Genomic DNA, 25,195 nt, shown 5'->3' with positions numbered 1-25,195 from the left:
ATCCCCTGCCCTGGCACTCCTCCTCTGCCACCTGTCCCACATCCCTCCCACAGTGCCCCACCCTCACCATTCCCCACATCCTTTGTTCCAGCCAGATTTACAAACTCGCTCTCCACTCCACATTGACAAATACAGTACTGTGCAAAAGTCTGAAGCACATTAGTTATATACCTTCTAACTCTAAAATGAGAACGCTGGACTACGCCAAAAAGATTATAAAGACAGGTCAGGGCAAAACCCAGGTTGGAATCGATGCAATACACTCAGCGGGCACTTTGTTAGGTACCTCCTTTACTTAATAAAGTGGCCACTCAGTTTATATTCATGGTCTTCTGCTGCTGTAACTCATCCCACTTCCAAGTTTGACGTGTTGTGCATTCAGAGATGCTCTTCTGCACACTACTGTTGTATCGCCTGGTTATCTGAGTTACTGTCGCCTTCCTGTCAGTTTCAACCAGTCTGGTCATTCTCCTCTGACCTCTCTCAGTAACAAGGCATTTTTGCTCACAGAACTGCCACTTACTGGATTTATTTTTGTTTTTGTACCATTCTCTGTAAACTCTAGAAATCAATGTACCATAAAATCCCAGAAGATCAGTAATTTCTGAGATACTGTAACCACCCCATCTGGCACCAGCAATGATTCCATGGTAAGGCGACATTTCTTCCCCATTCCAATCTTTGGTCTGTAACAACTAAATTTCTTGACTATGTCTGCATGCTTTTATGCATTGAGTTACTGCCACATGATTTTCTGATATTTGCATTAATGTACCTAATAGTGTGGCCACTGAGTGTATGAATGACAGTTTGATATTAATGGACTGAACAAAAGGGAGTCAGTGAAGTTAATGATTAAAGTTAAGATCCAACTAACAGATTATTGGTTACGCAACAACAGGAATTCTGCAGATGCTGGAAATTCAAGCAACACACATCAAAGTTGCTGCTGAATGCAGCAGGCCAGGCAGCATCTCTAGGAAGAGGTACAGTCGACGTTTCAGGCCGAGACCCTTCGTCAGGACTAGTTATGCTGGAACTATGTTGGGAAATTCAGAGTAATAGCTGGGTAAAGTGAACGGAACAGATGCAAAACAAAAAGTACTTGGAGTGGACACTGTATTTATTGGGCAATGGTGCAGTTCATCAAATTGTGGGTGCACAGAGTTAGCAGCAGATTTTTCAAGTCCGGTAATACATCAGAAGCTTAGCTGTGATAGGGACATGTTCAACACAGGCCCTGCATTGTCAGAGAGCGCCCTCTAGTGTTCTGCGTGCCTTAGTACTTCCAGTTGTGCATGCACATCTGGTCATCTTATATGTTCAGTCCTAACAGAGAACTCTTGTAGTTAAGAGTCTTGAGATGTCTCTGTGATCCTTGTGCAAGTTTGTCTCTTTATATCCTATGATCTGTTTATTCAATCCATTGTCTCACTTACTAGATTTAGCAGAATGAAATCATCTCTACATCGACAGTTGACAAATGCATCACTTGATGTGTTAATGAGTCAGATCAGACCTTTTGTTTGATGACACTGAGGAAACAGACGATCAGATCAGTTGGGAGATTGCTGCTTCAGTGGAGATGCAGCCTTACCTAGGAAAGGCCAGATATGGATGGATGGATGACAGACAGACAGAGGGACAGGATTTAACAAGTCAGATCAGGTCTTTTGTTTGACCACACTGTGTTCAGTGGAGAAAACATTATCAGTCCGGATTGCTGCTTCTGTGGAGATGCAGCCTTTCCTCCTTGGAAAACTATGCACCTGGATAACAGACAGAGGGGCAGGATAAGGCTGAGCTCAAACCCCAATACCTCCCAACCGCTCAGCAACCATACCCACCTGCATTTGTGCACAAAGAAGGCGGTGGCCATGGAACCAGAAAACAGCTCAGAAGAAACAGTTACATGGGATATCATGTCACAGAGCAAGAATACTTCTTGAAAAACTCTTAACAACTGAACCCCCCCCCCTTGTGTTAACTGTGGCATATTTCATTCTGAGATACCTAATAGCTCCCTCCCTCGCCACTTAGTACACCTTCTCCAGTTTTTTCTTTGCAGGATTTGGGTACTGAGGGTTTTCGATGACGCCCTCCCCGAATTTTAGTTCTAGAAACCGCCTGTGATTGTTGGGCGCATAAGCAGTGACCCCAGCAAACTGCATGGGTACCAGTGGCTTCAGAAAGTGCTCGGGGAACTCAACGTCCTGCTTGTGATCCATCCAGCTGTTTTTGGTCATGATGCCTTCCCTGGGGTAGAAGGGCCATAGGTCAACATGCAGGTGATTGCTTTCACTGTACTGCACTCTGTAGAATTCTCCCTCCACTGCCTTTTCCCATAAGTAGCCATTCTCATCAACAATTGAGCCCGAATCCAGGCTCCTCAGCAACTCGCACTTCTCCACGTCTTCCAGGTAAATTCCAAAGTCCACATCGTAGTCCCAGGGAATGATATCCTGCTGACGGACTGCTCCCAGTAGCGTGCCGCCCTCCATCCAGTAGCGGACCCCTGCGGATTCCAAGATCTTGATGACGTACTTGGCGGTCTCACGCAAGGCCCTGAGGCAGCAAGGCGGAGTCCACTTGTTTTCATATAGGTATTCAGGGGTGTCATCATGCACAGTGCCAAAACAGCGAGGAGTGTCTTTGCCGCATCCGTACCAGTGCTCCTTCCCGTCAGCCTCAACCACCCGCTTTATGCCAAAGTCTTTGAAGAGCTGAGCCAACCTTGCTTTGGCATTGTTATCAGCCTTCCACTGATTGTGGGCAGACATGTACAGAGAGCGCTGGTACGAAGAGAAAGCCACGTTACCTGCCGTCTTCACCCTCCAGCCGCGCAGTGCAGACTGAACGAAGAGGGAGGTCATGAGTGGCCTCAGCATAGGCTGAGAGAGGTTGAACAAGTCCTCGGTCCGAAGGAGAACCACGGCATCTCCCCCAATGGCATCACAAAACTGACCGGCAGACAGGCTATAAATTGCACTCCATTCCTTTAGGTTAATCCGCAGGCTTAGACATTGAAACATTCCCGAAGGCTGAACGGGGGCAGCAACCATTCTGGCTTTCTCTTTGTTGGCCTCGAATTCCTGAAGAAGGTGCTCAACTTGCTGGGCTGAGTCCAATTGTACTCCATCTGGCACCAGTAGGGTGTACTCTGTCTTGATATAGAACTCAGGTCTAACGACATGGGGTGGCTGATCAGGAGATGCTTTCAACAGGACCATCTGAATATTCCGCTTATCGGGCAGCCCCAGCGGCGGGTAGGGTAGTTTGTCAGCAACCACCACAATGGGCTGATCCAGCCTTCCCTTCGTGAAGGACTGTGCAACGCCTACCACCCAGTTCTCAAAGTCTTCAAACTCTCTGATCAGCACGGTGATTCCAGTGACTCGCGACAGTGACAGCCTCCTAGATACAACCTTCCCTGGCTCCTTGTGCTTCAGCATTTGCTGTTGTGTTCTGGAGACATAGTAAAGAACCACCAGGTTAATCAGTATTGCCCCAGTCAGCAGAACCTGGCATAAACTAATCCGCATTGTGCTGTTTGCGGTTTCAGTGGTGTTGCTGTTCAATTAGCAGCTTCTCTTAAATAATGTCTTGTCTCCTCTTGACATTACAAAATTAACAATTGTTGTGGTTCCCGATTTCTGGACAAGTTATATTTGCAGTTATTTCCTCAGGAATGTATCATCATGAACAGATCTAAAAACATAAAAGAAAGTCTTATGAAAAACTTATCTTTGTGACCCACAACTTGGAACTTTATCAAATGGCCACCACAAAGAGTTTTTTGATCTCTCTTTCAAGCGACGCAGAAAAATGTAACATCAAACAGGGAGCTGCTGTTCTCCCCTCTCCCTTTGGTAGGAGCGATATCTCTCTCCCCCTCACTAGTGAGAGGGAGAGCCTGTCTGAGATGCTAAATGTTGGGATGGACAGTAGCTTTTTTGATGGACTCTAGATCATGGTCTCTGGGGCACCGTGGGCAGTGGTGGGGGGAGGGGGGGTTGCGGTTGATACGTTTGCTGGAGCAAGTGGGAGGAGGGTTGATGGTTTTGCTGCTGCTTGTGTGTGGGGAGGTGGGGGGCTTTGGGGTTCTAACATTTTCTGTCATTCGTTCTTTAGGGATTTTTCTCTCTGTTTCGTAGATGTCTGCAAAGAGTAAGAATTTCAGGATGTATACTGTATACATTCTCTGATATTAAATTGATCCATTGAAACTATTGAGTGGTGGAAGGCAGAAGCCATCATTCAGGATCCCCATCACTCAGTATGTGTTCTCTTCTTATCACTACCATTACAGAGAAGGGACAAGATTCACAGGGTTATATGGGGTGTCCAGGAGGGGTAGCACCTCTGGTGAAGGGGCTTGACATGTCCATTTTGGGGCAGCTCACTCACCTTTGGTCACCAGACACTCGGCTCCCACCTGTGGCTCTAAGTAGCTGTTCACAAGCGACAGTGGACACACCCTGGTACACCACTTCTTCAGGTGAGCTAAACCAGGTGAGGGTAGCCAGCAGCCTCGTACCCCAGTGAGATGGGGTCATGCCTGCCCCAGCATGTGAAGTCAGCTCTGGTGGACTGGAAGGATGAGATCTACAGTGAGATTCAATGGCCGGGAAGACGGTTCTGCAACGCTCAGTGGAGAGTGAAGAGCATGACAAGGCACAGAAGACGTCACGGTCATCCACTGCAACCAAAGAAGAACTCAGTTTGTGACACTTGTTCGTACCACTGGATCCGGACTTCTGAGGTCAAAAGAGTAGAACTGGCCCAGTGCAATGGCTTTTCCACTTTAAAAACTCTCCCACACAGGTTTCCTGTCATCATCGGACATGATGGACAACCACCACTGCAAGATTCTGAAGACACACCTCAACGGTTTAGGAACAGCTTCTTTCCCTCCACCATCAGATTTCTGAACGTACCATGAACCAACCCATCAACACAACCTCACTATTTTTGCAGTACTTACTTAATTTTCTATATATACTTATTGTCATTTAAATATATTAGACAGCTACCGCGAAACAACAAATTTCATGACATACTGTATGTCAGTGATATTAAACTTAATACCCTTATATTGAACAAGTTATATTTTCAGTTAATTCACCTTCTTTAATGGTAACTTTTATGAAAAATGTAGAACTTACCTTTGTGACCCATAGCATGAAACTCATCAAGTACCAACCATAAGGAGCTTTCTGATCTCCCTTTCTCCATTTCCTTAATGCCATGGTGGGCAATGCTTTCCCTCTGTTATTTCCTTAACTACACCATTCCATATCCTCTTCCTGTTCTCTGTTTTTGCAATGTGTCAGATATTGTCCTACCCTGTCACTCTCCTAAACTTGCAAGTGGTGTAGGTTCACTCCTTCTTCAGACTCTCATTACTCCAACAATTAGCACCCTTTTAAACTTTTTAAATTGCAAGTTTGGCATCTGCTGGTCCTTTTGGAATGTGTTCAGCCTTCGGCTTTACATCCTGTAGGCCGGTTTAGGCCAGTTTTCTCAGCAGCTGTAAGTTTGACCATAAGGCTTAGGAGTAGAATTAGGTCTTTCCACCTTTTGAGTCTGCTCCACTATTCCATCATGGCTGATTTATTTTCCCTGCCTTCTTCTCATGATCTTTGACAATCTTACTAATCTAGAACCTATCAATCTCCACTTTAAATATACCCAGTGACTTGTCCTCCACAGCTGACTGCGGCAATGAATTCCACAGATTCACCACCCTCTGGCTCATCTCAGTTTTAAAGGGATACTCCTTCTTCTGATGCTGTGCCCTCGGATCGTAGGGTTTCCACTGCTGGAAATGTCCTTTCTATGTCCACTCTATCCAGACCTCTCAATATCCGGTAGGTATCAATAAAATCCCCCCTCATTCTTCTAAACTCCACCGAGTATAGGCCCAGAGGCACCAAGCACTCCTCATATGTTAACCCCTTCAATCCCAGGATAATTCATGTGAACCTCCCCTGGACCCTCTCCACTGCCAGCAAGTTCTTTCTTAGATAAGGGGCCCAAAACAGCTCACAATATTCCAAGTACAGTCTGACCAATGCCTTTTAAAACCTCAGTATTACATCCTTGCGTTTATATTCTAGACCTCTCAAAACGAATGCTTAATATTGCCTTTGCCTTCTTTAGCACAGACTTGGTTTTAACTGATATTTTGGAAGCTGTATGGGACACTGAGTGGGACTAAATGACTGTAATTACTGACCCAGTTGATTGGAACACATCGAGACCAGTACATTTTGACCCAATAAAGCGGATGCCGCAGTTTGCTGAAGTTTCATGGAAATAGCCCAAAAAGTCAAACTACCATTATGTATTTAAATGAAATACAAAACAAATTAGAACACTACAGTACCACAAAGCTTTGTATAAGATCCCAATAGTTATGGACGGAGGAATGCATCCAGTATACACTGACGTGTTCTTTTGATTGTAAGTGAACAAAATCAGTGCAGACACCTAGTGTGGATGGTAGACTGCTTTCATACAATGCTTTTGATGATTGCATTCTCCAAATCTTCATTTTCATTGTAATATTCAAGATGATTGCTGATACCTTCAAATTCATCATAGTTCCTAAGTTGTTGAAGGAGTGAAATAGTTTCATTTTCATTCCTGGCCATTTCTGGCATCTCCGAGCCTAAATGCTTGAAACCACAGTGAACAAAACGGTTCTGAGTTGTCTTAGTTGCTTATTTCTTGCCAACTATCAACGACAAAAATCTCTGCTTATTGAGCAGAGACACGCACAACTGTCACTATTTAAAAACTGTTCAATGTAAGCACGGTGTAGTGTCTAATGGCCACAAAAGTGCACACAACTGATGCTAGTGAGAAACCGTTCGGCAACAGTCCCTCCTCCAAGTTAAGTGGCGTAGTATCCCAAATAAACGAAGGGAATCATGGCTATTTTATTGATTAGTTTTTGTTTTCTAAGAGTTGTCCCAAATAAACAGCTACCTTGATTAACCGGTGGCCCAATTAACTGGAATCCACTGTATACGTCATCATCATCATTATGTGACATGTCATATGACGCAGGCAACCACGGCCTTTCCATGACCATGATTGTTCTTGGCAAATTTTTCTACAGAAGTGGTTTGCCATTGCCTTCTTCTGGGCAGTGTCTTCACAAAAAGGGTGACCCTCCAGCCGTTATCAACACTCTTCAGAGATCGTCTGCCTGGTGTCAGTGGTCACATAACTAGGACTTGTGATAAGCACCAGCTGCTCATATGACATCCACTAGCTACTCCCATGGCTTCACATGACCCTGACCAGGGGGCTAAGCAGGTGCAACACCTTGCCCAAGGATGGCCTGTAAGTTAGTGGAGGGAAGGAGCACCTTAAACCTCCTTTGGTAGAGATATATTTCTACACTGCCACCCCACTATATATATAAATGTATGAAACAAGAAAGTACTAACCAAAAAATTCTGCTCAGGAGCCAGTACAAACGATAGTGGCATGGATCTCAGCTCTGAAGGTTAAGTATCTCCTGCTTGCGTAAAAATAAATTTAACTTCTGTCATTTATTTTATTTGTAACATGATGAAAGATACTCCAATACTCTATCAAAACTCCAATTGCTGTGGAAATCTTCAAAAATTGCTGAAGAGCCTCGGAGTCAGAAACTCACAATTTTGAAACCGAGCCCGGGGTGATAATCTTGTTCCAACAATGACTACATCATCTTGGACTCAGGGAAAAGTCCTTCAAGGGAAAAAGTCCCTTTAACAGAGAGATCTTGGGGTCCATTTTCCTAGAACTTTTAAAGTTGTTGTGCAATTTTATAGGGTTGTTGAGAAGCTGTATGTTGTGTTGACCTTCATTAGTTGAGGGACTGAGTTCAAGAGCTGCAAGGTAATGTTGCAGGTTTATAAAACTCTGGTTAGACCACACTTGGAGTATTGTGTTCAGTTCTGGTTGCCTCAATATAAGGAGAATGTGGAAGGTTTAGAGAGGATATTTAACAGGACGCTTCATGGATTTCAGAAGATATCTTATGAGGATAGGTTGAGCAAGCTAGGACTTTTCTCTTTGGAGCAAACGAGGAGAAGAGGTGACCTGATAGAGGTGTACAAGATGTTAAGAGCTATAGATTGAGTGGATAGCCAGAAACACTTTCTCAGAGTGGAAATGGCTGAAAGAAGAGGGAATCATTTTAAGGTAATTGGAGGAAAGATTAGGGGGAACGTCAGAGGTTAATATTTTTATAATACATTAGGGGCACTTGAGAAACTCTTTGATCAGAAGAGAAGAGAAGATGGCGGCGCGATGCAGCACACAGCGGCCACTCCGGAATGAATATCTGTTATCTGTCAAGTAGGATGCCATGCACAATCTTGATTTGATGGAGACAGACGTGACGAGCACAGAGGAACATCTGGTGAAACTTCTGAAAGGCCTGTTTCGCTGCTGCTGCTACTGTGTGATCCAGAATCTCCAGAGGGGAAGGCCCCAAATCCTCGGCTTTGCCTGTTGCTTGGCGGCCGGGGCCAGGGTCGAAACACTCGGCAGAGATGGTGCTCGGTGCTCAGTGTCGGAGGGCTAGTCGGAGGCTCCAAGTTTTCGAACGGACTCAGAGTCGGCTGTGGTTGGGTGCTTCCAGGGTGCTGCATCAGCAAGTTTGCGGCACTGGAGGTTCACGGCAGGGAGAGCTTTTCTTCCTTCTACCGTCTGCATGAGATGATGGGGCTATCGGGACTTTGAGACTTTTTTTTAACCGTGCCCATGGTCTGCTCTTTATCGAATTATGGTATTGCGTTGCACTGCTGTAACTATATGTTATAATTATGTGGTTTTTGTCAGTTTTAGTCTTGGTCTGTCTTGTGTTTCTGTGATATCATACTGGAGGAACATTGTATCATTTCTTAATGCATGCATTACTAAATGACAATAAACGAGGACTGAGTGTCTTCATAATCTCATCTAATTGGCTCATGGATGATAGAAAAATGGAGGGCTACATTGGAGAGAAGGGTTAGATTGATCCTAGAGTAGATTAAAAGATCAGCACAACATTGTGGGCCGAAGGGTCATGTTTCATGTTGTATGTAAGCCTTGCCCAATCTATTAGTGGAGGACTTGGTACTATCACTGATGCGATATTAAATCAGAATCAAGATTATTATTACTAGCATGTGACGTGAAATTTGTTAACTTAGCAGCAGCAGTTCAATGCAATACAGAATATAGAAGAAAACTAAATCAATCAATCAATTACAGTACATGTACGTTTGTATATTGAATAGATTCAAAATTGCGCAAAAACAGAAATAATATATATTTAAAAAGTGAGGTAGTGTTTACAGGTTCAATGTCCATTTAGGAATTAGAGGGGAAGAAGCTGTTCCAGAATTGCAGAATGTGTGCCTTCAGGCTTCTGTACCTCCTACCTGATGGTAACAGTGAGGAAAGGGCATGCCCTGGGTGCTGGAGGTCCTTAATTATGGACGCAGCCTTTCTGAGACACCGCTTCCCTAAAGACATCCTGGGTGCTTTGCAGGCTAGTACCCAAGATGGAGCTGACTAAATTTACAACCCTCTGCAGCTTCTTTTGGTCCTGTGCAGTAGCACCCCCTCCCACCACCCCCCCACAATACCAGCAGTGATGTAGCCTGTCAGAATGCTCTCCACGGTACAACTATAGAAGTTTTTGAGTGTATTTGTTAACATACCAAATCTCTTCAAACTCCTAATGAAGTATAGTCGCTGCCTTGCCTTCTTTATCGCTGAATCAGTATGTTGGGACCAGGTTAGGTCCTCAGAGATCTTGACACCCAGGAACTTGAAAATGCTCCCTCTCTCCATTTCTGATCCGTCTATGAGAATTGGTATGTGTTCCTTAGTTTTACCCTTCCTGAATTCCACAGTCAGCTCTTTTGTCTTACTGATGTTGACTGCAAGTTTGTTGCCGTGACGCCACTCAACCAGCTGGTATATCTTGCTCCTGTACGCCCTCTCATCTCCATCTGAGATTCTACCAACAATGGTCCAGTCTCCTCTCAGATGGCAATTCAAAGGAGTAGAAAGGTTCCCTCTGGCAGCCAGGCTAATATTTATCCCTTAAAGACACATAAAAATATTCAGATGACCATGGTTTGTAGGACCTTACTGTGTGCAGGTGGTTTCAATAATTGAAGCACTCTAAGATCATTTGCATTACCTGTTCTATGTTTGAGAAGACTTGGTATGTCTCCAAAACACCCGAAAATTTCTACAGATGTAGTGTCAAAAGCTTTCTAACTGGCTGCATCATCGTCTGGTATGGGGTAGTGGGGGGGGCGGGGCTACTGCACACGATTGAAATAAGCTGCAGAGAGTATATATACATACAACAGAGGTTGTATGGAAGACCAGCAGTTGCCCATGTTGCAATCTCCCCTCTCCACGACACCAATGTTGTCCAAGGGAAGAGCAGTAGGATCCATACAGCCTGGCACCAGTGTCGTCGCAGAGCAATGTGTGGTTAAGTGCCTTGCTCAAGGACACAACACGTTGCCTCGGCTGGGGCTCGAACTCATGACCTTCAGATCGCTAGTCCAAAGCCTTAACCACTTGGCCACGTGCCCACATACATACACACACACACACACACACACACACACACATACATACTGCAATTCATGTTTTTTCTCTCTGTTATTATGTACTTTTGCTGCAAAGTTAGCAAATTTGATGACACGATGGGTGGAGCTTAGGAGGATGATGGCGCCTAACAGCGACTCCTTTGTTTGCATCTTCAGAAACAGCTCTACTTCTACCTTTAATATCTTTACTTTTCCCTTTCAGGGTTCTTTTGAAGACCCTGACCTGGAGTTACACGCAGGCTTCAGTTCTTTGCGGGAATGGGACCTGTTCTTGGGGTTCCACAACTGGCCGCTATTCAACATGCCAAGGGTTTGGCCTGAGAATCTCGCTCGTGTTCTGAAGCCTAAGATCTCGGGGCTCTGGAGACGGGGGTTGGTGTCACGGCAAGAGACTCAGTGTGTTGTCAGGGAGGCCGGAAAATCTATCGCTGTGGGCCTGAACACCCGAGATCTTTGCGATCTTCGGACACAGAGCTCGAGAAAAGCAACGAAATGGACTTTCAAGATCGTAAACCAGCGGGTTGTTGTTATGACTCCCGCTCGCTGTGAAAATGGGGGACACCTCCCTCTCCCTTAGCAGGAAGAGAGAAGACCTGTGGGCTGTTGAATTTCAGATGAAATGCAAAGCTTTTGGGGTAACTTTGGTCTGTGTCTTTGCTATCGCTTAGCACACGCTTGGGCTCGGTGATTGCACTGACGCATGTTTATTTTTGCTGGTGGGGGAAGGGGGATCGTTGCTTGCTGCCGCTTACGTGCAGGAGGGGAGAGCTGGGGGGGACTTTGGGGTTCTCACGTTTAAATGTCATTCACACTTTGGGGCACTTCTCTGTTTTCGTGGCTGTTTTGCGAAGGAAAAGCATTTCAGGATGTATATTGTATACATTTCTCTGACATTAAACTTGACCTTCAAACCTTTGACATAAGCGGTGATATTAAACCTGATTTACATTCTGATTGAATAAAGCATGGAATTCTGTACAGAATGAGACTAGTCTAGACCTTGGCATTAATACAAATACCCAAGCTGTTGGCTGTCATTTTAGAGGGTAGGACAGAAGTAAAATGCCTTGGCAGATGACATGGTATCAGACAGACAGTATCACACAGTCCACAACCAAGGGAAGAAAGAGAGAGCATAAATGTTCAGAGCACCTGTCACAGCCCCAGGACATTCCAAGATTGTACTGAAGTCCAGTCTCTGTTACAGTACAAAATGAATCCACAGAAAGTATCTGCAGATGGACATGACAGACACCCAGATGGTATGTTGCCACCCAGGTGCCAGGGTCAGAGATGCCTTGGATGGGGTCCATGCCATTCTAAAGGGGGAGGGTGAGCAGCCAGAAGTCTTGGTGCATATTGGCACCAATGACATGGGTAGGAAAATCGAGGAGGTTCTGAAGGGAGAATTTAGGGAGCGAGGTAGAAAGTCGAAAAACAGGACCTCCAGGGTAGTAATCTCTGGACTGCTGCCTTGCCACACACCAGTGAGGGTAAAAATTGGATGATTTGGCAGATGAATGTGTGGCTGAGAAACTGGTGCAGGCGGCAGGGTTTAACATTTCTGGATCTCTCCTGGGGAAGGTATGACCTGTACAAAAGGAACAGGTAACATCTGAACCCGAGAGGGACCAATATCCTTACAGGCCCGTTTGCCAAAGCTATTGGGGAGGGTTTAAGTTAATTTGGCAGTGGGATGGGAATCGGAGTGATCGGGCTGTGGTTTACAATTAGAGACAGTGTGTAGTGAGACTGTCAGGAAGGACAGGTAGACGATATGTCAAAATGGTAGTCAGTGGGATGGGTTGCAGGATAGAAGGGGGACAAAATCGAAAAGGGTGCTAGGTACAGGATTGAAGGTATTATATTTGAATACACGGAATACAGAATGAAGTAGGAGATCTTGCAATTAGAGATTGGCTGGTATGATACCCTGTGCATCACTGAGTCACGGCTGAAAGAAGGTTACAGTTGGGAGCTAACATTCAACGATACACGTTGTATCAAAAGGACGGGCAGGTAAGCTGAGGGGGTGTTGCGGCTCTATTGGTTAAAAATGAAATCAAAAGGCAGAGTCCATTACCCAGAGCATGCCCTCTTCTCACTGTTACCATCAGGAAGGAAGTACAGAAGCCCAAAGGCAGGCACTCAGTGATTCAAGAACATCTCCTTCCCCTCTGCCATCCAATTCCTGAATGGACATTGAACCCATGAACACAACCTCACTGACCTTTATTTGTTTTTGCACTGCTTGTTTTGACTTAACTATTTAATAAACATATACATATATATATATATATATACACACACATACACACATCTAACGAGGAGGTCATGAACAGAGCAAGCACAAAAAGAGAAATAATGTATGAGATCATGAAAAGGCAACGTGACTTCATTGAACATGTGATTAGGAAAGAGGAGTTAGAATGCACGGTAATTATGGGAGAGATTGAATGGAAGAAAGCAAGAGGAAGACAAAGACAAATGATGATGGAGACAGCAGCCAGAGAACTGGAAATGAATACCAATGAATTGATCCACTTGACCCGAAACAGGAGTGTGTGGGCCATGGCAGTCAAAGCTCAAACCGGGCACCTGATGGTTATAATAATGATATCTATACACTTAATTCACAGTTTTTTTCTTTCATTATGCATTGCATTGTACTGCTGCCACAAAGTTAACAAATTTCATGACATATGTGGTGATATTAAACCTAATTCTGATTCTGATTCAAATCCTTAGAAAGAGGTGACATAGGATAGGGAGATGTATGATCGTTGTGGGTAGAGTTAAGAAACCGCGAGAGTAAAAAGACACTAATGGAAGTTATATACAGGCCTCCAAACAGTAGCCAGGATGTGGGCTAAAAATTACAATGGGAAATAGAAAAGGGCAGTGTTGCAATAGTCATGGTGTTTTCAATATGCAAGTATAGATTAGGAAAATCAGGTTCGTGCTGCATCCCAAAAAAGACTATTTGTAGAATGCCTTCAAGATGGCTTTTTAGAAGAGCTTGTTGCTGAGCAACCTAGGGGATCAGCTGTTCAGGATTAGGTGTCGTGTAATGAACCAGAATTGATTAGGGAGCTTAAGGTAAAGGAACCTTTAGGAAAGAGTAATCATAATTTGATAGAATTTACCCTACCATTTGAGAGGGAGAAGCTTATGTCAGATGTATCAGTAATCCAATGGAGTAAAGGGAATTACAGAGGCATGAGAGAAGACCTGGCCATAGTTGATTGGAAGGGGACACTAAGAGGGATGACAGTAGAGCAGCTAGAGTTTCTGGAAGCAATTTGGAAGGTGTGGGATAGAGACATCCCAAAGAATAAGTATTCTAAAGGCAAGATGATGCAACCGTGGCTGACAAGGGAAGTCAGAGCCAACATAGAAGTAAAAGAGAGGACATACAATACAGCAAAAATTAACGGGAAGTTAGAAGATTGGGAAACTTAAAAACAAGTGGAAGGCAACCAAAAAAAAACATACGGGGGGGGGGAGATAGAATATGAAGGGAAGCTAGCTAAGAATATCATAGAGGATACCAGAAGTTTTTTTCAGATATATAAAACATAAAGAGTAAAAGAGAAGCGGGAGTAGTTATTAGACCACTGGAAAATGATGCTTCCCAATGCTTTAACTTCCCACCAGTTTTTGCTCTATTATATGCCCTCCTGACGAAGGGTCTCGGCCCGAAACGTCGACTGTACCTCTTCCAAGAGATGCTGCCTGGCCTGCTGCGTTCACCAGCAACTTTTATGTGTGTTTGGCTTTAATGTTGGCTTTGACTTCTCCTGTTAGCCACAGTTGTGTTGAGGAATTATATGCAGAGTTAAAAGGGCTAAAACCTGACTTATTTGCAGCTTGGCTAATAATGTTGCAAAGATAACTAACGAACAAAGGAGTGCTTGTGCATGAGAAAGCTGCTCTGTATCAAGATGCCTAGCAACAACCAGAGTGTGTATGTGATAATGAATGTTTTAACAAGCAGCCCTAGACAGTACTCTATGAGCAGGACTGAGACACAAGCTTCCTAATAAACAGTATGTAATTTTAAATGAACTGTGTTTAACAATTATTCCCTGGGTCTGAATCTAAAGTCCTCTGGTAGACAGGCAGATCAACAGTGTCAATTTGCCTTTAGAATACTTCTTCCTCTTTGGGATGTATATAATCTGTGCCTTCTGAATTGCTTCCAGAAATTCCAGCCATTGCTGCTCTGCCATCGTCCCTGCCAGTGGTTCTTTTCCCGCCAATTCTGGCCCGCTCCTCTGTAATTCCCTTTACTGTAATACCGATAAATCTGACGTTAGCTTCTCCTTCTCAAATTTCAAAGTGAATTCAATCACATTATGATCACTTTCCCCTAAGGGTTATTTTACCTTAAGCTATCTAATCAATTCTGGTTCATTGCATAACACCCAATCCAGAGCTGATTGGCTGATCCCCTCATGGGCTCAAACCGAGGGGCTCAAAAAAAGCCATCTCATAGGCATTCTAGAAATTCCCCTCTTGGAATCTAGCACCAGCCTAATTTTCCCAATCTACCTGCATATTAAAATCCCCCACGACTATTGTAACATTGCACTTTTGGCACGCATTTTCTGTCTCCAATTGTAATTTGTAGACCATATCTTTACTACTGCTTGGAGGTCTGTATACAACTCCCATCAAGGTCTTTCTACTCCTTCTGTTCCTTAGCACAATGATTCAACACCTTCTAACACTCTGCCACATCATTCTAATGATTTGATTTCATTTTGATTTGCCCCTTGCCATATTTATAGAGTTGCAACTGTAGAGCTCTGGCAATTGATCTATAGATTTAGCAGATGGTGAATTGAGGCTGGGAGGATAGCTTAATGTCTAAGAACAATATAGATTGCGGTTTACCTGAAATTATGGTGAGACAGATTATTCCACCTTGCCTTTAAGTGCTTCTGTCACAACAACTGACGCAGCTGTGAGGTCTCGTTGCTGATTTCTGTGCATTACATGATACGCACGAATGACCATGAAACCTGGATTCATTAAAGAGAAGCCAATTAATTTCCACGTTCAGCAGCGCTATCCAATTTGCAGTACCATGGGGAGCAAACATGGAACTGGAACTAGTTCACAGAAGACCATAAGACATAGGAGTAGAATTAGGCCATTTAGCCCATCAAATTCTCTCCACCAATACAACCTAACAGATTAAATAGATCTTCTCAGCAGTAGGTGAATCAGAATCAGGTTTATCAGTACCGACATATATCACGAAATTTATACTTTATCCTTTATTGTCGCCAGACAATTGATACTAGAACGTACAATCATCACTGCGATATTTGATTCTGCGCTTCCTGCTTCCTGGATTACAAATCGATAGTAAATATTAAAAATTTAAATTGTAAATCATAAATAGAAAATAGAAAAATGGAAAGTAAGGTAGTGCAAAAAAAGCCGAGAGGCAGGTCCAGATATTTGGAGGGTACGGCCCAGATCCGGGTCAGGATCCGTTCAGCAGTCTTATCACAGTTGGAAAGAAGCTGTTCCCAAATCTGGCCGTACGAGTCTTCAAGCTCCTGAGCCTTCTCCCGGAGGGAAGAGGGACGAAAAGTGTGTTCGCTGGGTGGGTTGTGTCCTTGATTATCCTGGCAGCACTACTCCGACAGTGTGCGGTGTAAAGTGAGTCCGAAGATGGAAGATTGGTTTGTGTGATGCGCTGCACCGTGTTCACGAACTTCTGCAGCTTCTTCCGGTCTTGGACAGGACAACTTCCATACTGGAAGAAGCTGCAGAAGATAGTGAAATTTGTTAACTTTGCAGTAGCAGTAAAATACAATACATAATTATAAAAATATGAATTAAAGTAAGTATATAATATAGTTAAATTAAATGGGAAATTTAGAAAAAGGTAGAGTTCATGGGTTAAATGTCCATTCAGAAACTGGATGGCAGAGGGGAAGAAGTTGTTCCTGAATAGTGGAGTGTGCACTTTCAGGCTTCTGTCTCACATCCCTGATGGTAGCAATCAGAACAAGGCACGTCTTGGGTGATAGGGGTTCATAATGATGGCCATTGTCTTTTTGAGGCATCACTCCTTGAAGATGTCCTGGATACTACAGGGGCTAGTGCCCATTCTGGAGCCGACTGAGTTGGGCAGTTTCAGGTTGACAGTGTTGTTAGAAGGCATATGGTGTGTTGCCATTCATCAACCATGGGACTGAGTTCAAGAGCCGTGAGGTAATGTTACAGCCATGTAAGATCTTGGTCAGATCCCACTTGGAGTACTGTGTTTAGTTCTGGTCACCTCACTACAGGAAGGATGTGGGTACTATGGAGAGAGTGCAGAGGAGATTTACAAGGACGTTGCCTGGATTGGAGGACGTACTTTATGAGAATAGGTTGAGTGCACTCGGCCTTTTCTCCTTGGAGCGACAGAGGATGAGTGGTGACCTGATAGAGGTGTATAAGATGATGACAGGCATTGATCATGTGGATAGTCAGAGGCTTTTTCCCAGGGCTGAGATGGCTAACATGAGGGGGCATAGTTTTAAGGTGCTTGGAAATAGGTACCGAGGGGATGTCAGGGGTAAGTTTTTCACACAGAGAGTGGTGAGTGCATGGAATGCATTGCTGGCAGCGGTGGTGGAAGTAGATACAATAGGGTCTTTTAAGACCCTCTTAGGTAGGAACATGGAGCTTAGAAAATTAGAGGGCTATGAGCTAGCGAAATTCTCGGCAGTCTCTAGAGTAGGGCCTATGATGTGCTGTAAATTTCTATGTTCTATGAGTTTACAACTCCCTGCAGCTTACTTTAATCCCACGCAGTCCTCCCTCCCCTCAATACCAGCCGGTGATGCAGCCAGTTAAAATGCGCTCCACAGTACAGCTATAGAAATTTTCAAGTGTTTTTGGTAACAAACTAAACCTCTTCAAACTGCTAATGAAATATAACTGCTGCCTTGCCTTCTTTATAGCTGCATCGATATGTTGGGTACAAGTTAGGTTCCCCAGAGATACTGATACCCAGGAACTTGATATATGCTCACTCTCTCCCTTCTGGTCCTTCTATGAGGATTCGTTTGTGTTCCCCTGTCTTACCCTTTCCAAAGTCCACAGTCAGCTCTTTGGTCTCACTGATGACGAGTGTGTCAGCACTTAACTAGCTGGTATATAGTCATAGTCATACTTTATTGATCCCGGGGGAAATTGGTTTTCATTACAGTTGCACCATAAATAATTAAATAGTAATAAAACCATAAATAGTTAAATAGTAATATGTAAATTATGCCAGGAAATAAGTCCAGGACCAGCCTATTGGCTCAGGGTGTCTGACCCTCCAAGGGAGGAGTTGTAAAGTTTGACGGCCACAGGCAGGAATAACTTCCTATGACGCTCTGTGTTGCATCTCGGTAGAATGAGTCTCTGGCTGAATGTACTCCTGTGCCCACCCAGTACATTATGTAGTGGATGGGAGACATTGTCCAAGATGGCATGCAACTTAGACAGCATCCTCTTTTCAGACACCACCGTCAGAGAGTCCAGTTCCATCCTCACAACATCACTGGCCTTACGAATGAGTTTGTTGATTCTGTTGGTGTCTGCTACCCTCAGCCTGCTGCCCCAGCACACAACAGCAAACATGACAGCACTGGCCACCACCAGTGTTTTTCTCATTCCTCACTCCTGTATGCCCTCATAATATATTTTAGTGAAAAGCAAGGGAAATGGCTAATCAAGAGCAGTAAACTGGCAGCTGGGCAACAGAAAAGAGAAAGATTATAATGCCAATATTTCTTTTCCAATTAAATTTGCTGAAGTATGGACTGGACTAGATACCAAAATGCTCTAAAAATATATATTGAGCCTCATCAATTAGCAAAGATATATCAGTAACAATCAGAAATGCAGAAACATATTAGTTGATGGTCAGGCAGGATGCTGAGGGATGGAAAGCAAGTGTAGGCAAGACAGTGGTTTGAAACGGCTCCATCATTCAATACAATCTAGCTTAAGTGTTTTGGATGACAAGGCAGAAAGACAAGAAAGATTAGCTTTATTTGTCACAGGTACATAAAAACATGGAAGCACACAGTGGAATGCATCGCCTTGCAGCAACGACCAACACAGTCTGAGGATTGTGCTGGGGGAAGCCTGCAAGTGTCACCAACGTAGCATGCCCACAACTCACTAACCCTAACCCTAACTGATTGTCTTTGGAACATGGGAGGAAAATTGAGCACCCTGAGGAAAATCACTTGGTCAAGGGGAGAATGTACAGGCTCCTTACAGAGAGTGAAGGGAAATGAACCCCAATTGGTAATAGTAAAGCAAAGTGCTAACCCATACCACTTTTTAAGGGGGTTGATCTTCTGACTTACTCAATTTACCATATAATCCCATGTACTTTGATTCACTGAGGAGTCCTAAAGCACTTTTAATGTTCTCAAGATGCCCTAAAGTATTTTTAAAGAGAACTAAGAACACTTATTTCTTCATTTCCGATCTCCCCCTCCCCCTCAAATCTCTTACTAGCTCTTCTTTCAGTTAATCCTGACGAAGGGTCCTGGCCCAAAACGTCACTGTACCTCTTCCTAGAGATGCTGCCTGACCTGCTGCGTTCACCAGCAATTTTTATGTGTGTTGCTAAGAACACCTATGATGGTCACTACTGCAATCTAGAAACTGCAACTGAAGATCTTCAAACTTCTATTCTTAAAATTGTGAAGCACATAAAAATGATTTTACCATCTGCATTTTCCTCCAAAAGTAAAGAGAAAGACTTGGAAAAATTCACATACCACCACGATAATAGTTCACAGGTTCACTGTTGTGTACACCTGTGTATACACTGGCCAGGTTCCTGGAACTGCATGACTCATTATCCCAACACAACAGCAGCTACAGAGGACAAACTGAAGAAATGCCAAGTATTTGGAGACACAAGAGACTGCAGATACCGGAAATCTGGAGCAACACATTTGTGGTTTTCATTTCCAAGGGTGATATTGCCAATTTCTTTAATATTTTAAGCAAGAAAACCTTTTTATTTTTTATTTCCATCCTTTACAGTTTCAAAATAACAAAGAAGGAAAAGGGCCCGAAGCAAAAGTTTGGGCACCCTGCATGGTCAGTACTTAGTAACACCCCGTTTGGCAAGTATCACAGCTTGTAAACACTTTCTGTAGCCAGCTAAGAGTCTTTCAATTCTTGTTGGGGGATTTTTGCCCATTCTTCCTTGCAAAAGGCCTTCTAGTTCTGTGAGATTCTTGGGCCGTCTTGCATGCACTACTCTTTTGAGGTCTATCCACAGATTCTCGATGATGTTTAGGTCAGGGGACTGTGAGGGCCATGGAAAAACCTTCAGCTTGCGCCTCTTGAGGTAGTCCATTGTGGATTTTGAGGTGTGTTTGGGATCATTATCCTGTTGTAGAAGCCATCCTCTTTTCATCTTTGGCTTTTTTTACAAACGGTGTGATGTTTGCTTCCAGAATTTGCTGGTATTTAATTGAATTCATTCTTCCCTCTATCAGTAAATGTTCCCCATGCCACTGGCTGCAACGCAAGCCCAAAGCATGATCGATTCACCCCCGTGCTTAACAGTTGGAGAGGGGTTCTTTTCATGAAATTCTGCACCCTCTTTTCTCCAAACATACCTTTGCTCATTGCGGCCAAAAAGTTCTATTCAAAAGGTTCAAAGGAACATCTAGACAAGCCTGATGCATTTTGGAAACAAGTCCTGTGGGCTGATGAAGTCAAAATAGAACCTTTTGGCCACAATGAGCAAAGGTATGTTTGGAGAAAAGAGGGTGCAGAATTTCATCAAAAAATCCCTCTCCAACTGTTAAGCATGGGGGTGGATCGATCATGCCTTGGGCTTGTGTTACAGCCAGTGGCACAGAAAAGATTTACTGGCAGAGGGAGGAATGAATTCAATTAAATACCAGCAAATTCTGGAAGCAAACATCACACCATCTGTAAGAAAGCCAAAGATGAAAAGAGGATGGCTTCTACAACAGGATAATGAACCTAAACACACCTCAAAATCCACAATGGACTACTTCAAGAGGCGGCAACTGAAGGTTTTGCCATGATCCTCACAGTCCCCTGACCTAAACATCATCGAGAATCTGTGGATAGACCTCAAAAGAGTAGTGCATGCAAGACGGCCCAAGAATCTCACAGAACTAGAAGCCCTTTGCAAGGAAGAATGGGCAAAAATCCCCCAAACAAGAATTGAAAGACTCTTAGCTGGCTACAAAAAGCGTTTACAAGCTGTAATACTTGCCAAACGGGGTGTTACTAAGTACTGACCATGCAGGGTGCCCAAACTTTTGCTTCGGGCCCTTTTCCTTTTTTGTTATTTTGAAACTGTAAAAGATGGAAATAAAAAAGTTTTCTTGCTTAAATATATAAAGAAATGTGTCATCTTTAACCTTATGCCTTTTGGAAATCAGTTCATCTTTGATTCGCTTAGCTATTCACAGTAACAGAAATTTTGACCAGGGGTGCCCAAACTTTTGCATACCACTGTATCTCTCTCTCATATGTTTGAAATCTTGGTCAACCCAGCTAGATTCTCCTATCTTTGAGTTTCCTTGACTTTCTTTTATATATCAAAAAAAGCTTTATTCATAATAAAAAATTATTTACAAGAATAAACTGTACACTTTCATAGATGATGCATTAAATAGTGTCTTAGTATAATCCTTAAAATGTAACAACATACAATAAGACTTGTAGCAGCAAAAATTGATCCAAAATCAAAACAATTACCACCATCCTGAGACGCCAGACCAAGTTGTAATACTTGCGTGACATGCCCACAGCTCTAATGACTGCTCTAAAGAGGCAAATTTCTTATTCCGATCTTTTATTCGCAATTAGCAAACATACAATTACTATTGAGCGTTATCACAGTGGTCATCAAAGATGTGACCTCTTGCAGTCCCAAGCTACAAACTGCCACGAAATAAACATGAAAATGTAACAGCCCCCACTCAAGTGACTTGTTACCATAACCAACGCACAACACAGAATACACAGCTCCTACAGGACTGTTGCCACTCAGGAGGCCTCCTGGCATGGTACACTACAACAATAATTCAGGGGCTTGCTCACCCAGCCAAACCACCCCCTCCAGTGCCCGAAGACTCTACACTGCGGTCCTTCCCCAACAAGCCCTTGCGGTGGCTGCACCAAGCTCCACTGCCTCCCTGCAGCTAGTCGGCAGCATTCCTCTGTGGACGTGCTGGCAGACCAGCAAGTTGCGGGCACACCAAAAGGCATCTTTCACCGAGACAATGATCTGCCAGCGGCATTTGATGTCCGTCTCTGTGTGTCCCTGGGAACAGCCCTTGGATCAGAGGGTCCTCTGTCACACAGCTACTTGGCATGAACTGTGACACAGGCCCTGACATCATGACGTGTGCGATCATGGTCTTTCCACGATCCTGATTGCTCTTGGCAAATTTTTCTATAGTAGAGGTTTGCCGTCGCCTTCTTCTTGGCAGTGTCTTATGAGATGAGGATGCCCCATCCATTATCAACACTCTTCAGAGACTGTCTGCCTGGCGTCAGTGGTCACATAACCAGGACTTGTGATCTGCACCGGCTGCTCGTACAACCATCCACCACCTGTTCCCATGGCTTCATGTGACCTTGATCCGAGGTCTAAGCAGGTGCTACACCTTGCCCAAGGGTGACCTGCAGGCTAGCGGAGGGAAAGAGTGTTTTACATAACCTTTGGTAGAAATGTATCTCCACCCACCAACCCAAATAATAATAACATATTTATAGAGCACTTTTCATACAGACAATTTAGTTCAAAGAGCTTTACGATGGAAGTATATAAATGGAGCAAGCATGAAGATAAAAGACAAAAAGATGTCACTTTAACGCAAGGTTTAATAAATAGGTTTTGAGCCCCATCACTGAACTGTTCCCACAACCTATGGACTCACTTTCAAGAACTCTTCACCTCACGTTCTTGATATTTATTGCTTATTTATTTATTATTATGTTTTCTTTTTGTATTTGCACAGTTTCTTGTCTTTTGCACATTATCTGTCCTGTTAGCGCAGTCTTTCACTAATTCTATTTCTGCTATTGAATTTATTGAGTATGGTGGCAAGAAAATTAATCTCAGGGTTGTATATGGTGACATATACGTACGTAGATAATAAACTTGCTTTGAACTTTGAGACTGTCAGCTGAGTCTGCATCCCTCACAAACTGCTGGAGGAACTCAGCAAGCCAGGCAGCATCTATGGAAAAGAGTACAGCTGATGTCTCAGCCCGAAACGACTGTACTCTTTTCCATAGACATTGCTCCCCCAGCAATGTGTGTGTGATGCTTGGATTACCAGCATCCGCAATTTTCTCTTGTTTGAGTCTGTATCCTTGATGGTTTCAGATATTGAGTTCCACAGTTTTGGAGTGTAGTTCAAAAAAAAAGATAACCTGAGGGCGATTTTCAAGTTTGGGACATCGGCAGAAGAAGACCTGAAAGCTCAAGCAGGATTACAAAACAAAAGCAAATCTGTGATGCACTCCGATCCCAGGCCATTGCGAGCTTTAAAAACAAGTAAGAGAACTAGGAAATCAATTCTAAAAGATACAGGAAGCCAATGCAGAGTAGCGTGGATGAGGGTGATATGCTCCCTCATACTTTTTTCAGAATCACAATCAGGTTTAACTTCACTGGCATGTGCCGTGAATTTTGTTGAAATTGCAGCAGTACATTGCAATATCTGATAATAAAAAACCTGAGAATTACAGTATGTATATAAAATAGTTAAATTACAGTTCAAAGTTCAAAGTAAATTTATTATCAGAGTACATACATGTCACCACGTACAACCCCGAGATTCTTTTTAAATAAAAAGTGCTATATTAAATAAGTACTGCAAAAATAGAAGTTAAAAAGTAGTGAGATGGTGTTCATGGGTTCAATGTCCGTTCAGAAATCAGGTAGCAGAGGGGAAGAAACAGTTCCTGAGTCATTGAGTGTGTGCCTTCAGGCTCCTGTACCTCCTTCCTGATGGTAGCAACAAGAATTGGGCATGTCCTGAGTGAAAGGGGTCCTTAATGATGGATGCTGTCTTTTAGAGGCATCACTCCTTGAAGAAGTCCTGGATACTACGGAGGCTAGTGCCCATGATGGAACTGACTGACTTTAGAACTCTCCCAAGCTTTCTTCGATCCTGTGCAGTAGCCCCCCCCCCCACCCATACCAAACAGTGATGTAGCCAGTTAGAATGCTCTCCCTGGCACATCTGTAGAAATTTGTGATTTTTAGTGACATACCAAATCCTCTAAAACTCCAAACGAAATATAGCCGCCGTCCAGCCTCTTTGTAGAGGTGGAGGGACCAAGTTAGATCCTCAGAGATACTGGCACCCAGGATCTTGAAATTGCTCACTCTCTCCACCTCTGATCCCTCTATGAGGACTGCTGTGTGTTCCCTCGTCTTACCCTTAAAGTCTATATCTTTAACATAACATGAAACCATTAGGATTCTGTGAATTACAGTTATCAACCTATCACCGGTTTGTCCCTGAACCAGTACGAAGTTAACCACAATTTGCATGTATGGCAAAGGAGTAGAAACTTAAAAGGTGTTTCACAGAAGTCAGCAAACATTTGAAAGTGAACCATATCAGGAGAAAATACATAACTCAGAAGGTAGTCACATAAAATAGAGAAGGCAATGGTTTACCAAAAGAATTCGTTAAGTTTCCTCCAGCATGTTAAGAGTATTGCTGAAGGCAGAGGATATTATGGTGGCTCACTATTTGGCAGGAAGTCTGCTGCACCTCCCTCAGCGCGCATGCGCGCCCAGCCAAGCGAACGGGGCTCCCACTATTTGGCAGGGCGAGGGGGGGCGGGGAACGGGCTGCGGAATGGACGGACAGGCGACTGCCATGGCTTCGGCGGGCGGCAACGCGGGCTGTCCCAGCCCGGCCCCGGCCTCGCTGGATAAAATCGTCGCGGAGGGCCCCGCCGAGCCCGACGCCTACACGGTGCCCGGCATCCTGCACTTCATCCAGCACGAGTGGGCGCGCTTCGAGATGGAGAAAGCGCGGTGGGAGGCGGAGAAAGCCGAGCTGCAAGTAAGTGGGGGGGGGGGAAGAATTAAACACGGCGGAAAAGCGGCCCTCTATGTCCAGGCCTTTCTTTTACCTCAAAAGGAATCGACGTCTGAGGAAAACGTACTTAGAAAGTGTGTTTTGTGCGGAAGAAACGCTGTGGTTTTTTTTACCTTCTATTGTTACGGAGGGTCGGTGGTGCGCCGCCATCTTGGATTTAAAGATGGCGGCCGGCGGTTATGTCATTAGCCAAGAGAGCCTGGGCAAGAAATTAGTGCGATTGTTCGCTCAAATTTGTATTATAATTTAAAAATCAATGCACAGATGTGCCGCTTCTGCTGCGAGTTTCTGATTTCGTCTGCAAACCTGCACTTTATTATGACAAGACGTGTCGGAGACAGTTCTCCAAATGTCAGATCTCTTGCTGCAAGTGATCTTTCCCTTTGTTTGGAATGTCAGTGTGTGCATCGATTTCGTAGCTTGGTA

General features: G+C 43.9%; 2 protein-coding genes across 8 annotated transcripts in view; one reads left to right on the top strand and one right to left on the bottom strand.

The window, feature by feature from the left end:
* Positions 1–799: 799 nt before the first annotated feature.
* fkrp (fukutin related protein) lies at positions 800–24,935 on the bottom strand. 6 transcript variants are annotated; one of them, XM_072269848.1, is made up of 5 exons: positions 24,883–24,935; positions 15,525–15,652; positions 9,714–10,100; positions 4,408–4,699; positions 800–3,708 (listed from the first exon to the last, which is right to left on the bottom strand). In XM_072269848.1, the coding sequence occupies exon 5, from the start codon at positions 3,540–3,542 to the stop codon at positions 2,037–2,039; it is 1,506 nt and encodes a 501-aa protein (XP_072125949.1). In that variant the 5' UTR covers positions 3,543–3,708; positions 4,408–4,699; positions 9,714–10,100; positions 15,525–15,652; positions 24,883–24,935; the 3' UTR covers positions 800–2,036. The 6 variants fall into 6 exon arrangements, with proteins under 6 accessions (XP_072125949.1, XP_072125948.1, XP_072125947.1 ...); XM_072269847.1 differs by lacking the exon at positions 9,714–10,100 and adding an exon at positions 7,461–7,531; XM_072269846.1 differs by lacking the exon at positions 9,714–10,100.
* The window catches only part of LOC140203776 (striatin-3-like), an 84,594-nt gene continuing 83,903 nt past the window's right edge, over positions 24,505–25,195 (top strand). For both annotated transcript variants that reach the window (XM_072269843.1, XM_072269842.1), the window contains exon 1: positions 24,505–24,733. In XM_072269843.1, coding sequence (XP_072125944.1) covers positions 24,524–24,733 — 210 coding nt within the window. In that variant the 5' untranslated portion in view covers positions 24,505–24,523. The remainder of the gene's footprint in view (positions 24,734–25,195) is intronic.

The sequence above is a fragment of the Mobula birostris genome, chromosome 10, assembly GCF_030028105.1.
Source record: "Mobula birostris isolate sMobBir1 chromosome 10, sMobBir1.hap1, whole genome shotgun sequence".
In the NCBI taxonomy this organism is placed as follows: domain Eukaryota; kingdom Metazoa; phylum Chordata; class Chondrichthyes; order Myliobatiformes; family Myliobatidae; genus Mobula; species Mobula birostris.
The sequence above is the reverse complement of the archived record's forward strand: the minus strand, read 5'-3'. Positions and strand labels throughout refer to the sequence as shown.

Bases quoted from the DNA above. Each gene is read 5' to 3' on its own strand.
- fkrp (XM_072269848.1), bottom strand. From the start codon at position 3,542: ATGCGGATTAGTTTATGCCAGGTTCTGCTGACTGGGGCAATACTGATT.